Source organism: Melozone crissalis, unplaced genomic scaffold (genome assembly GCF_028551555.1).
Source record: "Melozone crissalis strain CALT ecotype California unplaced genomic scaffold, PUWL_Pcris_2 ptg000026l_1, whole genome shotgun sequence".
Taxonomy (NCBI): Eukaryota; Metazoa; Chordata; class Aves; order Passeriformes; family Passerellidae; genus Melozone; species Melozone crissalis.
Window position 1 is genome coordinate 978,522 of NW_026535804.1, and position 13,254 is coordinate 991,775.

The 13,254-nt window shown below is 62.8% G+C and overlaps 2 protein-coding genes across 2 annotated transcripts in view; both read left to right on the forward strand.

The window, feature by feature from the left end:
• Positions 1–13,254, forward strand: part of PIK3R6 (phosphoinositide-3-kinase regulatory subunit 6) — a 258,611-nt gene that overhangs the window by 41,040 nt on the left and 204,317 nt on the right. The window lies entirely within an intron of this gene.
• Positions 800–7,058, forward strand: LOC128938632 (TBC1 domain family member 24-like). The gene is made up of 7 exons (XM_054278954.1): positions 800–902; positions 2,090–3,125; positions 3,747–3,905; positions 5,307–5,370; positions 5,701–5,796; positions 5,933–6,203; positions 6,913–7,058. Exons 1-7 carry the CDS (start codon positions 800–802, stop codon positions 7,056–7,058), a joined length of 1,875 nt encoding a protein of 624 aa, XP_054134929.1.

Consider the following 13,254-nt stretch of genomic DNA (forward strand, 5'->3'; position numbering starts at 1 on the left):
CGAGCTGCTCCCGAGGGATTCGGCACAGCACGGGGAAGGTGAGGGAAGGAGAGGAGCAGGGAGCTGTGCTCGGGAGGGGCCGCGGGGCCAGGAGATGCTCCAGGAGGTGCTGCAGGTGCAGCCGGACCTGGTCAGGAACAACCTGCAGCTTCTGTCATCACAGCAGAAACAATCAATTTTTAAAGGCAAATAAAGATCCTTTAAAAGGCTGGGATGCCTATAAAAGTGCCCGCTAAGTGCAGCCCGAGCTGAGAGCAGCGCTGTGAGACCGGGGCGGTGTCCCGGGAGCCTCTCCCAGCTGCTGGAGGCCGCTTTTCCTCCAGCCCAGCTCCTCTGTCGGTGAGCAGAGCGCTCATTGTGCAGCTCTGCAGCGCGTTCTGGGGCTGGCACCGATCGGTACCGAGCATTTCCCGCTCATTGTGCAGCTCTGCAGCGCGTTCTGGGGCTGGCACCGATCGGTACCGAGCATTTCCCGGGGGCACACCGGGAACGCCGGAGCCCCGCGGCCGGGCCGCAGCAGCCGCAGCCCGAGCGGAGCACGAAGGGTATCCTGGGGAAAAGAAAGGGTTCATTTGCTGCCCGTGTTGCTGTTGGATGCTATCTCGGCCCGCGGGGTGTTTACAGCCCCCGGCCGGGCCCGGCGCGGAATCGGGGCAGGAAGGGGCGATGCGGGCGCGGGGCCGCTCCACCCCTCGCTGTGTTTACCCCAAACAAACCGCGGGGCCGGGGCCGGCCCGCACCTTAAAAGCGCGGCAGGTGCGGGGCAGAGCGGACCCGGCAGGGGTGGTCGAGCTGGCAGATGCTGCAGCTGGGGCTCAGCGTGCCCCGCTGCCCCGGGGGCGCGGCCGCCGCCTGCCCCATGGCCGAGCCGGGCACGGGCGAGGAGCCGGGCACGGGGCCGGGTGAGTGCGGGACCGAGCGGGACCCGCCCGTGCCGGGCACCGGGCCGGGTGAGTGCGGGACCGAGCGGGAGCGCAGGGGCTGGGGCACGGCCGGGCGCAGCCGCAGGGGCTGGGGCACGGCCGGGCGCAGCCGCAGGGGCTGGGGCACGGCCGGGTCCTGCCCCCAGCCCCCGGCTCGTCCCGGGCCGGGCACAGCCGCAGCCTCCGTTCAGCACCCGGGGCACCGGCGGTCGGGTGGGCTCGGGCTGATGCTCCTCGGGACCCGGGCAGGGCAGCGCCCTGAGAGAGGAATTTAGGGTGCAAACAGCCCCTGATCGCCCCCCGGTGATGTCTCAGCCTGGTTTCTATGGCCAGGAGCCCCCGTGATGTGCCGGGGTCAGGCTGTGTCCGGGACTGGAGCTGGCCCGAGCGGCTCCGGATCCAGCAGCTCCTGCCCTGAACCAGGCTGAGCCCGACCCGCTGCTCCCGCTGGCCTTGGGCAGGCGCCAAACTGAGCTGGAGAGCGAGAGCCGGAGCCGGACCTGGCCCGGGACCGTCCCGATGTGCCACCACCGGCTGTCCCCGTGTCCCCTTGTCTCGGTGCCAATCCATCCCTGACCCCCAGCAGCCGAGCACAGGCACGGTACAAACACCCGAGAGTTAATGAGTGCGCTAATTGCGGTGTCTCGGCCGTTGATGATCGCCCAGCAGAGCTCACCGACGCGGGGACAGCCCCCAGCCCCTGCAGGGCTCGGCTCAGCTCTCCCGAGCCCCGGGGAAATGCCGCTCCCGTCTGTCCAGTCCCGGGGAAATGCCGCTCCCGTCTGTCCAGTCCCGGGGAAATGCCGCTCCCGTGTGTCCAGCCCCGGGGAAATGCCGCTCCCGTGTATCCGGGCGGAGCTCGGAGCCCGCTCTGCCCAGCGCCGGAGGCTGCCCGAGCCCTCATCGGGGCCGGGAGCTTTGGGAGGGGGAAAAGCCCCTCGCGGTGTGAGAAGCAGCCCTGACACCCAGCTGGGACCTGGCCCCAGCTTCTCCGGGGCCTGGAGCTGATGGGAGCGGGAGAGGGCAAAGCCTGAAACGCTTCCCTTGGCGGGGCAGAGCAAAGAAATGCAGGACGCGGCTGTGAGGCTTCAGAGCGCCCTGAGCCGGGGCGGAACGTCGCTGGTGGGGCGGGGAGAGGCGATCAATAAAAGCTCTGTGTCCCGCAGAGGCGCTGGGCTCATCCCCGGTCACCATCGTGGTCACGTCCGAGGCCGACACGTGGGACATCGACACCTCCCCGGGCCGGGGCTGCGGGCCCTTCGTGGACTGGGCCCAGATGCCGGAGGCGCAGGGCCCGGCGCGGATCCCGCCGGACGTGCTGGGCCGGCCCCCGAAGGAGCTGAAGCGGCTGGCGAGGGAAGGCTGCTGGGCCGGGAGCCACGCGGGCCGGGCCCGGCTCTACCCCCGGCTCATCCAGCGCGTCTCCTGCCGCCTCGTCACCCCCGACGCGCTCGTGTACCGGGACGTGGCCGGCCGGCTCTTCGGGCAGCGCAGCGTGAGCTCGCACCCCCTGCCCGAGTTCCTGGAGGGCTGCCCCGTGCCCACCTACTGCCTCAGCCCGCGCGGGGTCACGGCCCTGAGGAAGATCCTCATCTGCGTGGGCGCCCTGTTCCCCGACATCACGCACAGCCCGCTGCTGCCGGCGCTGGCGGCGCTGCTGCTGCACTACAGCGAGGACGAGGCCCGGTGCTTCGAGAGCCTCTCGCGCCTCATCGCCAGCAACGCTCCCCACGCCGCCTACATCGACCAGTCCTTCCTGGCGCACCAGGCCTCCTGCATGACCTTCGGGGACCTGGCCAGCAAGCACTGCCCCGCGGCCCACAAGCTCATCGCCGGCGCCGCCGACAACGTGCTCGAGGTCTACTCGGAGTGGCTGTCGTGGCTCTTCCCCGGGCTGCCCTTGGCCTACGCCGTGCGCGTGCTGGACGTGTTCCTGCTGGAGGGCCAGAAGGTGCTGTACCGCATCGGCCTGGCCCTGCTCAAGCAGTTCCGGCTCTCGGCGGCCCCGGCCGGGCCGCAGGGCTCCGACGTCAAGGCCGAGCTGCAGGCCTTCGTCAGGAACATCGCCCAGCACGTCAGCGTGGACAAACTCCTGGAGAGAGCCTTCGGCATCCGCCTCTTCTCCCGCAAGGAGATCTGGCTGCTGCACATGGCCAACAGGAAGGCCTTGGTGGAGAGGGGCATCACCGTGGTGCAGAGGAGGTGAGGAGAGCTCTGCGCTCCCAGCTCTGCGGCTGAGCCGGCAAAATGGGAGCTCCTGTGGAGAGCTCTGGGGGAGCTGCGGGAAACTCCCGCAGCTGTGGCTGTGCTGGGCCCTCACAGCCTCTGGGGGACCTTGTCAGGGGACACGGCCCAGCCAGAGCTGAGGACCCTGTCAGGGGACATGGCCCAGCCAGAGCTGGGGACCCTCTCAGGGGACATGGCACAGCAGAGCTGGGGACCCTGTCAGGGGACATAGCACAGCCAGAGCTGGGGACCCTGTCAGGGGACACGGCACAGCCAGAGATAGTGACCCTGTCAGGGGACATGGCACAGCCAGAGCTGGGGACCCTGTCAGGGGACACAGCACAGCCAGAGATAGTGACCCTGTCAGGGGACACGGCACAGCAGAGCTGGGGACCCTGTCAGGGGACACGGCACAGCCACAGCCAGTGACCCTGTCAGGGGACACAGCACAGCAGAGCTGGGGACCCTGTCAGGGGACATAGCCCAGCTGGGGGTGCTGGCAGGGAGCTCACGGTGCTCAGGGCAGGGCAGAACCTGCTGCAGGGGCTGTGCCCCATCAAGCAGAGGCCCCCAGCCCCCTGATGTCCCTCCCCCCAGGCCGTCCTTCCACCTGGCCGTGGACATGCAGAAGTTCAGCTCCAGCACGGTCACGGCACAGGAGATGCGCCTCGTCTGGTCCTGGCTGCCCGAGCGCTTCTCGCTCTTCCCCCCGCTGCTGCTCTTCTCCACCTCCCAGGACGGCTGCAGCCTGCAGAGGTGAAGCCTCACCTGCCCCGGGGCTGGGCGGGCCCGGGGACACCTGGGCAGGGCTTGGTGCTGGAGGGAGGAGCAGCACAAGGGACCTGGGCACCTCTGGGGCTGCTGGGGACCCTCCTGGGCTGGATTCGGGGTCCCGAGGGTGGCTGAGGGCAGAGGGCAGAGGCTGGCCCAGATGGGCACCGACACCTGGGCACCGCCCGGGGCACAGGGAGCCCTGTGGCTGTGCCAGGCAGGGATGTCCCCTGTGCCACCCTGTGCCAGCACGCTGTGAGCGGCCAGGGACAGCCAGCACAGCGTGCCCGGGGACAGCTAGCACACCCTGCCCAGGGACAGCCAGCACAGCGTGCCCAGGGACAGCCAGCACACCCTGCCCAGGATCAGCCAGCACAGCGTGCCCAGGCACAGCCAGCACAGCGTGCCCAGGGACAGCCAGCACAGCGTGCCCAGGATCTGCCAGCACACCGTGCCCAAGGACAGCCAGCACAGCGTGCCCAGGGTCAGCCAGCACACCCTGCCCAGGATCAGCTAGCACACCGTGCCCTGGGACAGCCAGCACAGCGTGCCCAGGGACAGCCAGCACAGCGTGCCCAGGGACAGCCAGCACACCCTGCCCAGGGACAGCCAGCACAGCGTGCCCAGGGACAGCCAGCACACCCTGCCCAGGGACAGCCAGCACAGCATGCCCGGGGACAGCCAGCACACCCTGCCCAGGGACAGCCAGCACAGCGTGCCCAAGGACAGCCAGCACAGCATGCCAAGGGACAGCCAGCACAGCATGCCCGGGGACAGCCAGCACAGCGTGCCCAAGGACAGCCAGCACAGCATGCCAAGGGACAGCCAGCACAGCATGCCCGGGGACAGCCAGCACAGCGTGCCCAGGGTCAGCCAGCACACCCTGCCCAGGATCAGCTAGCACACCGTGCCCTGGGACAGCCAGCACAGCGTGCCCAGGGACAGCCAGCACAGCGTGCCCGGGGACAGCCAGCACACCGTGCCCTGGGACAGCCAGCACACCCTGCCCAGGGACAGCCAGCACAGCGTGCCCAGGATCTGCCAGCACACCATGCCCAGGGACAGCCAGCACACCGTGCCCAGGGACAGCCAGCACACCCTGCCCAGGGACAGCCAGCACAGCGTGCCCAGGGTCAGCCAGCACACCGTGCCCAGGCACAGCCAGCACAGCGTGCCCAGGGACAGCCAGCACACCGTGCCCAGGCACAGCCAGCACACCGTGCCCAGGGACAGCCAGCACAGCGTGCCCAGGGACAGCCAGCACACCCTGCCCAGGCACAGCCAGCACAGCGTGCCCAGGGACAGCCAGCACACCGTGCCCAGGCACAGCCAGCACACCCTGCTGGGGCTCCAGCTCCCCCAGCCCAGCCTTGTCAATCCCTGCAGGTTCTACACGTGCTGTGAAGGCTACGAACCCACGGTGCTGCTCATCAAAACCACCGAGGGGGAGGTGAGCGCTGCCAGGCAGGGCTGGGGAAGGGGATGGGCTGGGTGACCCCCCCTGGCACTGCTGGGAGCCCCCATGGGCTGTGAGGGCTGTGAGCTCCCTGTCCTGCCCGGGCTGGGTGACCCCCCTGGCACTGCTGGGAGCACCCATGGGCTGTGAGCTCCCTGTCGTGCCCCGGGTTGGGTCTGTCCCAGCTCCCAGGGCAGCACAAACTGCCCCTCTGCCACCAGGACACACCTCAGCCGGGGTGCTGGGGAACCAGGAGGGGAGGGTGACGGGGAGAGGCCACCAGTGAGACTGACCCATCCCTGAGCTCCCTGTGCTCTCTCCCAGGTGTGTGGGGCCTTTCTCTCCTCCGACTGGGCCGAAAGGAAGAAGAGCGGAGCCACCTCGGGCTTTTTTGGGACAGGGGAGTGCTTTGTGTTCACTGTAAGTCACGGTTTGTGTCCGGCTCTGTCCCCTCGTTGCTGTCCTGCCAGGACACGGCGTCCCTTCCCTGCCCCAGGCCCCACCCGGAGCAGCAGCAGCACCTTCCCCCAGGTCACCAGGTGTGTCCCGTGCCCAGGTGCGCCCCGAGGCAGAGAGGTACGAGTGGGTGCTCATCCAGAGGCCGGAGCTGGCCAAGGCCGTGCCGCGCTCCCGGCAGCGCTCGCCTTCCCCCGCTCCCGAGTCCCTGCTCGGCTCCTCCCGGGACAGCTCCAGCCCCCAGCACCTGGCCGTGCCCTCGGCGCAGGGCAGAGGCCGCCTGTCCCCGTTCCTGGCCACCAGGCACTTCCTGCTGCCCTCCAAAACGGCCTCCATGTTCATGTCCGGCTCCCGGGACGGCATCGTTATCGGTAAGGGGGGATGATGTCTGTATGGGGGATCAATATCGGTAAGGGGGGTCGGTATCGGTAAGGGGGGTCGGTATCGGTAAGGGGGGGGGCAGTATCGATAAGGAGGGATTGATATCGGTAAGGGGAGATCGATATTGGTAAGGGGAGAATTGATATCAATAAAGGGGGGGGATCGTTATCAGTAAGGGGAAATCGATATTGTTAAGGAGGGATCCCTATCAGTGAGGGGGGATCGATATCAATAAGGGAAGATCCCTATCGATAACGGGAGGCACCTATCAATAACGGGGGATCCCTATCGGTAAGGAGGGATCCCTATCAGAGTGGGGGGATCCCTATCAATAAAGGGGGATCCCTATCAGTGAGGGAGGGATCCCTATCAATAAGGGGGGATCCCTGTCAGTAAGGGAGGATCCCTATCAGTGAGGGGGGATTCCTATGGATAAGAGGGGATCCTTATCAGTAAGGGGGGGATCCCTATCAGCTCCCTGGAGCTCCAGCTGGGGATATCGGGTTGAAGTCCGGGCAGGCGAGGGCAGCTCCCCTTCCCCAGCCCGGGAGCTCCTCCCAGAGCCCCAGGGGGACCGCAGAGCCCAAACCCTGCCGGGGTTCGCTGCCCGGGCCCGGAGCGGCCCTGCCCGGCCCTTCCCTCGCTCCGAGGGCGGCCCCAGCCCGGCCCGGCCCAGCCCAGCCCGCGCTGCCCTTGCAGGCGGAGGGGGAGGCCAAGCGCTGTCCCTGGACGCCAGCCTGCTGCGGGGACACACGGAGCGCTGCGAGACCTTCGACAACCCCCCGCTCTGCCGGGAGAACTTCCAGGTGCAACTCCTCGAGGTGTGGGGCTTCCAGAGCGCCTAGGGGCCCTGGGGACACCCCGAGTGCCACCCGCGGGCACGGGCACCGGGCACCGGGACCCTCCCTGCGCTGGCAGCCCCGGCCGGGCTGGGGCCACCTGGGCGGCTGCTCCGGTCCCCTGGGCCCCTCCACGGCCAGAACGGAGCAGAGCAGAGCAGAGCAGACTGGATCAGAGCAGAGCAGAATGGATCAGAGCAGAGCAGAATGGATCGGAGCAGAGCAGAATGGATCAGACTGGAACAGATCGGATCAGATCAGACCAGATCAGCCCTCGTGGTGCTGTGGAGAGAGGCCGAGGCAGTGCCAGGGCCAGAACTCCAGGCACTGTCCCCGGGGACATTGGAGGTCCCCTCCCGCAGTTTAGCCCCAGCTCACTCCACCCAGTCTGGCCCAGTTTGGGGCGCTGGAGGGGAGGGCAGCCAGGCTGGATTCTCACACCTCCCTGGCCTGTCTGCAGCGTGGGGCTCAGCAAACAGGGACAGCACGGGCAGATTTTGTGGGAATTCTGAGGCCAGGCTCCAACGCCGAGCTCCAGAGCTCACCAGAAACATTCTCAGATCCGCTTCCCTCCCAGCCTCCAGCCCAGCACAGCCCCTCAGGCACCCAGGGGGTTCTGCAGCCTCCGTGGGTACCCAGGACTGCCCAGCACCCACCAGCACCGGCAGAGACTCCCCCTGTCCCTGGCTGGAAGTGCTGCCAGGGGTGGCAAAGCCCTGCCTGGGGTTTGGGGGGTGCCCGAGCTCTGCTGAGCCTTTGCTGTGCTGAAAGAGACCCTGAAAGGGCTCCTTCCTTCCTGCCTCTTATTCCATTGCTGAATAAAGTTCCAAACTCTTGGAGAATTCAAAAAAATTCCAGCACAAAGACCCGGTGGGGGAGCAGCAGGGCTGGGAGGCAGAGGGGACATATGACGGGGAATAAAGAGATCTGGGGCCTGCTCTCACCTCCCTGGAGAGGGTCAGCACCCCAATCCCTCACTCTGTCCCCACAGCACCCCAATCCCTCACCCATGGCCCCACAGCAGCCCAGCCCCTCACCCCATGGCCCCACAGCACCCCAGCCTCTCACCCCATGGCCCCACAGCCCCTCACCCTGCAGCCCCAGAGCCCCCCAGCCCTGCCACCCCCTGCCCATTTCCCTTGACTTTGGGTCTTTACTGAAATATTCAGTAAAAAGGAAACTTCAGCCCCCGTGTGCTCTGGAAGGAGCTGGAATATCCATCAGCTCATCCCTTTGGGGCGTTTCTGCTCCTTGTCCCCACAGAGGTGTCTCAGAGCAGCGCAGGGACCTGCCTGGCTCACCTCTGCTCCCTGAGCCGCATTCTGGGCTCCTGCCAGCCTTGGCACAAATGGAGCAGCCCAGGGTGGCTCTGAACAAGGGGGAATTAACGGAGGGACAATCCCTCCCTGCAGGTCTGGGTCATCCCCTGCTCCCCCCCCGAGGTGAGGGACTATTGGACACTGCCTTGTACCACAAATGGCTACAAAAAGCACATTTTGTGAAGCTGGGGAGATCTGGGGGCTGTGGATGCCCTACTCCTCTGGAGGGACGGGCTCAGCAATTCCACAAATGGCTACAAAAAGCACGGTTTGTGATGCTCTGAGCTGATTTCCCTGCAGATCTGCGGGGTGTGGATGCACTGCTCCTCCGGAGGGCCGGGCTCAGCAGTTCCCACACTGGCACACGATGGGGGCAGCGCCGAGGGGCCGTGTGTGCTCCCTGGGCAGTTACACTGTGACAGAAACGGCCCAAAGTGTCCCAAGCACCCCTGTCTCACCCCAGCACTGACTCCCACGGGTCTGTCTTGGGAGAGGAATGCCCACTGATGATTGGGGTGAAGGGGGAGAAGAGGAGATGCGTGGGATGGGAGTGACAGGCAGTGCCTCCAGCCTCCTCCTTCCCCTGCTGCCCACAGCAGACGTTTCTGTTCAAAGCCAGGATTGTGGAGGACACAAGCGCTCACCTTTCCTTCCTTCTCCTCTCCTTCCTTCTTCCCTGCCCTCTTCACTCACTCTCACCAAATGCAACTTCCAGAGCCTTGAAATGGGAAACCCACAGGCCCTCCTGTCCTTGCAGCTGGGGAGAAGGTCCTGGTGTGTTTTTATCCCCCACCACTGTCAGATCCATTTGCATCCTTCCCATTTTCCTCTCCCAGCCCCGTGCAGTGATTCCCCTCCCATCCCACCCACCTGCTGCTCACACCAACAATTCCCTGTCACTGCACTGCCACCAGCTCCCCGTGGAACCACGTTTAATGTCCCACGGCAGAAATTTCCAGCTGGAGCAGAGCCTTCAGTGCCACAGGAGGGGTTTTGCAGATGTTTTCTTGCAGTCAAACCCACAGCATTTATCAAAACAAACATATTTCCATCCCTGTTTCCACACAATTTAGTCCCTGGAATGGCTAACCCTGGGCCAAGGGCTGGTCTTGTTTCCCCCCTGCAGAGCTGGGTGATTCCTCAAGGCATCTCTGGACTTTTCCTTGGAAATGCAGCAGGTACTGGTGTGGAGAATCCCCCTGTGGTGCCTGCAGAGCAGAGCTGCCCTGGGCTCAGCAGGGTCTGGGGATGGACACTGCCCTCCCAAGGGGGAACTTCCCTCTCTGGAGGGGAGCTGGCCCTGCAGTCCCACCCTGGGACTGTCCCTCCCTCCCTCCCTCCCTGGGGGATTGTTTTCAGCACTTTGTTGTAATTTTTCTGAAAAATACAATCCCAGAATGGTTTGAGCTGGAGGGGACCTCAAAGCTTATCCAGTGCCACCCCTGCCATGGAAGGGACACCTTCTCTGTCCCAGGGACACCTTCCCCTGTCCCAGAGACACCTTCCCCTGTCCCAGGGACACCTTCCCCTGTCCCAGGCTGCTCCCAGCCCCAGTGTCCACCCTGCCAGGGATGGGGCATTCCATGATGTGTTTTAGTGAGCAAACATCACCCTTTATCCCCAAAACCTTGCTCCCACTGGGAATTATGGGCCCCTGGCTCCCCACGAAACTCCAAACCTGGCATGCACAGCCCCCCACCCCACAGGGAGTTTATCTCTAAAGAAAGGGTTTAGATGTGCTGGGGGAGGGAAAGATGTTTATTGAAAATAAAGTCGGGTCAACCTTAAAGGAACTCTGCCTTCAGATAGACGAGAACGTGTTTATTCCCTCGGGCTGATCTGAAGATTCCTTTGTTTGTGTTTTGAGAAGGAGTGGCAGAACCCTTCAGTGGGTGATGATGATGCTCCTTGTTTTCCACCTACATGGGATTATCTGTACGTGCATTTCTGTGAGCTCTATAAATGCTGGGATAAACAGCAGAATTCGGTTTGGTCCCCATTTCTGTGAGCTCCATAAATGCTGGGATAAACAGCAGGATTGGGTTTGGTCCCCATTTCTGTGAGCTCCATAAATGCTGGGATAAACAGCAGGGTTGGGTTTGGTCCCCATTTCTGTGAGCTCCATAAATACTGGGGTAAACAGCAGAATTGATTTTGGTCCCCATCACAGCTGAGCAGCTCTCAGGCTGCCAAGGCAAAGGGGGATGCACCCCTGAAATGCATTTCCAGAAAGGGCTGGTTTTCACTCAAAGAAAATTCAGATATGTATTTAAAGGAGGTGAGCTGGAAGGGTTCACAGGAGAGCAGAGCAGGACAAAGAGCAAATATTCCTGCAGGGGAAGGGTGGGCAGGCGGGGTTTCTGATGGTGTTTGTATTTATAATCACACTTCAAAGCAGCGGGTTCTTGCTGCAAGGAGTAAATAATGAATGGAGATATTTTTAACCTCCTACACAGCCTCTGGGTTTCATCCACGAGAGGATGGCAGCAGACAGAGCCCTGGTGGGGCTGCCTGGCTGCTGGGGACACCAGAGCCACCCAAAGGTCCCCGTTTGCTCTGGGGGACCCAGAGCACAGCCTGGGCAGGACAGAGGGACAATGATGGGGTTAAAGTGGAAATCAAACCCTGGGGAGCTCTGAGGAGAGCTGGGGGTGCTCACCTCCAGGGAGAGCTCAGAACACTTGGGAGGGCCTGGAGGGGCTCCAGAAGGCACTTGGGAAACAGAGGGGACACAGGGGACACAGAGAACACAGGGATCACAGGGAACACAGGGGGCAGAGGAGACACAGGGAATAGAGGGGACACAGGAGACACAGGAACACAGGGGACACAGGGAACATGGAACACAGGGGAACAGAGGGGACACAGGGGACAGAGGGAATGGAGGGGACATAGGGAACATGGAACACAGGGGACAGAGGGGACACAGGGGACACAGGGGACACAGGAAACAGAAAGAACACAGGGATCACAGGAAACACAGGGGGTAGAGGGGACACAGGGAATAGAGGGGACACAGGAGACACAGGAACACAGGGGACCAGGGGACACAGGGAACATGGAACACAGGGGAACACAGGGGACACAGGGGACAGAGGGAATGGAGGGGACATAGGAGACACAGGGAATAGAGGGGTAACAGGGGACAGAGGGAACAGAGGGAACACAGGGAACCGTCTTCCCCCAGCCTCCTCCTGGTTTAGCTCTGCTCTCCTGCACTCAGGGCTGTGTTCAGGTGCCTCCCCCAGAACCCTGGCAGGCTCTTCTGCAGCCAGCTCCGGGCTCTCGTGGTGCCACTCGTGTGCCATCTCCTCGGGCTCCCATGTGCCACTCGTGTGCCATCTCCTCAGGAGCTCCCCAGAGAGCCATGCCATCACCGTGGGCATTGCCTGCAGCTCACTCCATGGGTTTGCTGTGTCTCTTTTCCTTACCCTGGGTCAGGGATGCTGGTTCAGAGCCCTTTGAAGGCCCTTTGTGTCCCTGGCCCAATTTCTGGGCACAGCTCCCCAGGAGCTGCTGCTGCAGGCCCTGAACTTGGCTGGGCACCGACTCTGCTTCAGCTGAAAAGGAGCAATTGTCCCAATTCCTGCAGTGATTGTCCCACCTGCCGAAATCAAAGGGACATCTGAGTGCTCCCTGCCTGTGGGGAAAGCAGGAACAGGCTCAGGCAGAGCAGGGAAGGTTTAGATGAGAAATTAGGAGGAAATATTTTACTCCAGGGCTGAGGAGGTCCTGCTACAGAGAGGCTGTGGACTGGACACCCCTGTGAATGTCCCAGGCCAGGCTGGACAGGGCTGGGAGCAGCCTGGGACACTGCAAGGTAACCCTGCCATGGCAGGGGTGGCCCTGGGCGAGCTCTAAGGTAATTTCCAGCCCAAACCATTGTGGGATTCTCAGATTCCAGGTGCTGCCAGCCTGGTCTGGAATTCCCCAGGTTTGCACAAGCAGCTGGAGCAGGAGCTGTGGGGCTGCTGCTTCCTCAGCCGCTCAGGAGATCCTTTTCCTTACAGCTGAGGCAAATTTAGAGCACTTTTACAATTAGAGGAGAGTCCATTTTTGTATTTCCTGTCCTGCATTTACCAGATCCCCCCAAGAGCCCCCACAGCACTGAACAAATGGGTCTGACTGGTTCAGGGGGAGCAGGGGCTTGTGCTCCCTTCAGATTGGTGTGAAGGATTCCCTGCTTCTGAGAATCACCTTGGCTGCTGTTCAACACTTCCCTATTGTCACTGCCACCTTTCCCAGAGGCTCCTGGCACAGCCTGGCTGGGATCTGCTCCCCTTTGGGGCATCTGCTCCCTTTTGGGGGATCTGCACCCTTTTGGAGGCTCTGCTCCCTGTTTGAGGATCTGTTCCCTGTTTGAGGATCTGCTCCCTTTTGGGGATCTGTTCCATTTTGGAGGATCTGCTCCCTGTTTGAGGATCTGCTCCTGTTGGATGATATCTTGCTTTCACTCCCTCTCTCTTCCACTCCCTCTCTTTTCCCTCCCCCCTCCTGCCCTGCCTTTAATGAATGACTTGTTGTGTAAATTCAGTCTTCTGTGTTTATTTTAATTTGTCTGCTCCTGATTAAGGAAAAAATTCAGCTCCAACTCCTGGCATTCACTGGGAAGCTCTTTCAAGCCAAGCTTTTAACCCCACGTTCCCAAAGGCACTCAGGGATGCTGGGGCTGTTCCTTTGCAGTGTCCAGTTTAAAGCTCCTGGTTCTGGAGAGTGCAGCCACTGCTGAAATGCCTGGGTATTTCCAGCCTGGCACGCTTGGCCTGATTCCTCAAACAGGCTCCAAATTCGCACAGCAGAAGTGCTTATTACTAACTCAGTATCACATCTAGGATTAAAAGCAGTAGCTCTCGAGTGCTGTTTGTGTAAAGATCAGTGCCTGG

Bases quoted from the DNA above. Each gene is read 5' to 3' on its own strand.
- LOC128938632 (XM_054278954.1), top strand. From the start codon at position 800: ATGCTGCAGCTGGGGCTCAGCGTGCCCCGCTGCCCCGGGGGCGCGGCC. The intron at 5,371-5,700 runs GTGAGCGCTGCC...GCTCTCTCCCAG, and splicing joins TCAAAACCACCGAGGGGGAG to GTGTGTGGGGCCTTTCTCTC. The intron at 6,204-6,912 runs GTAAGGGGGGAT...CTGCCCTTGCAG, and splicing joins CCGGGACGGCATCGTTATCG to GCGGAGGGGGAGGCCAAGCG.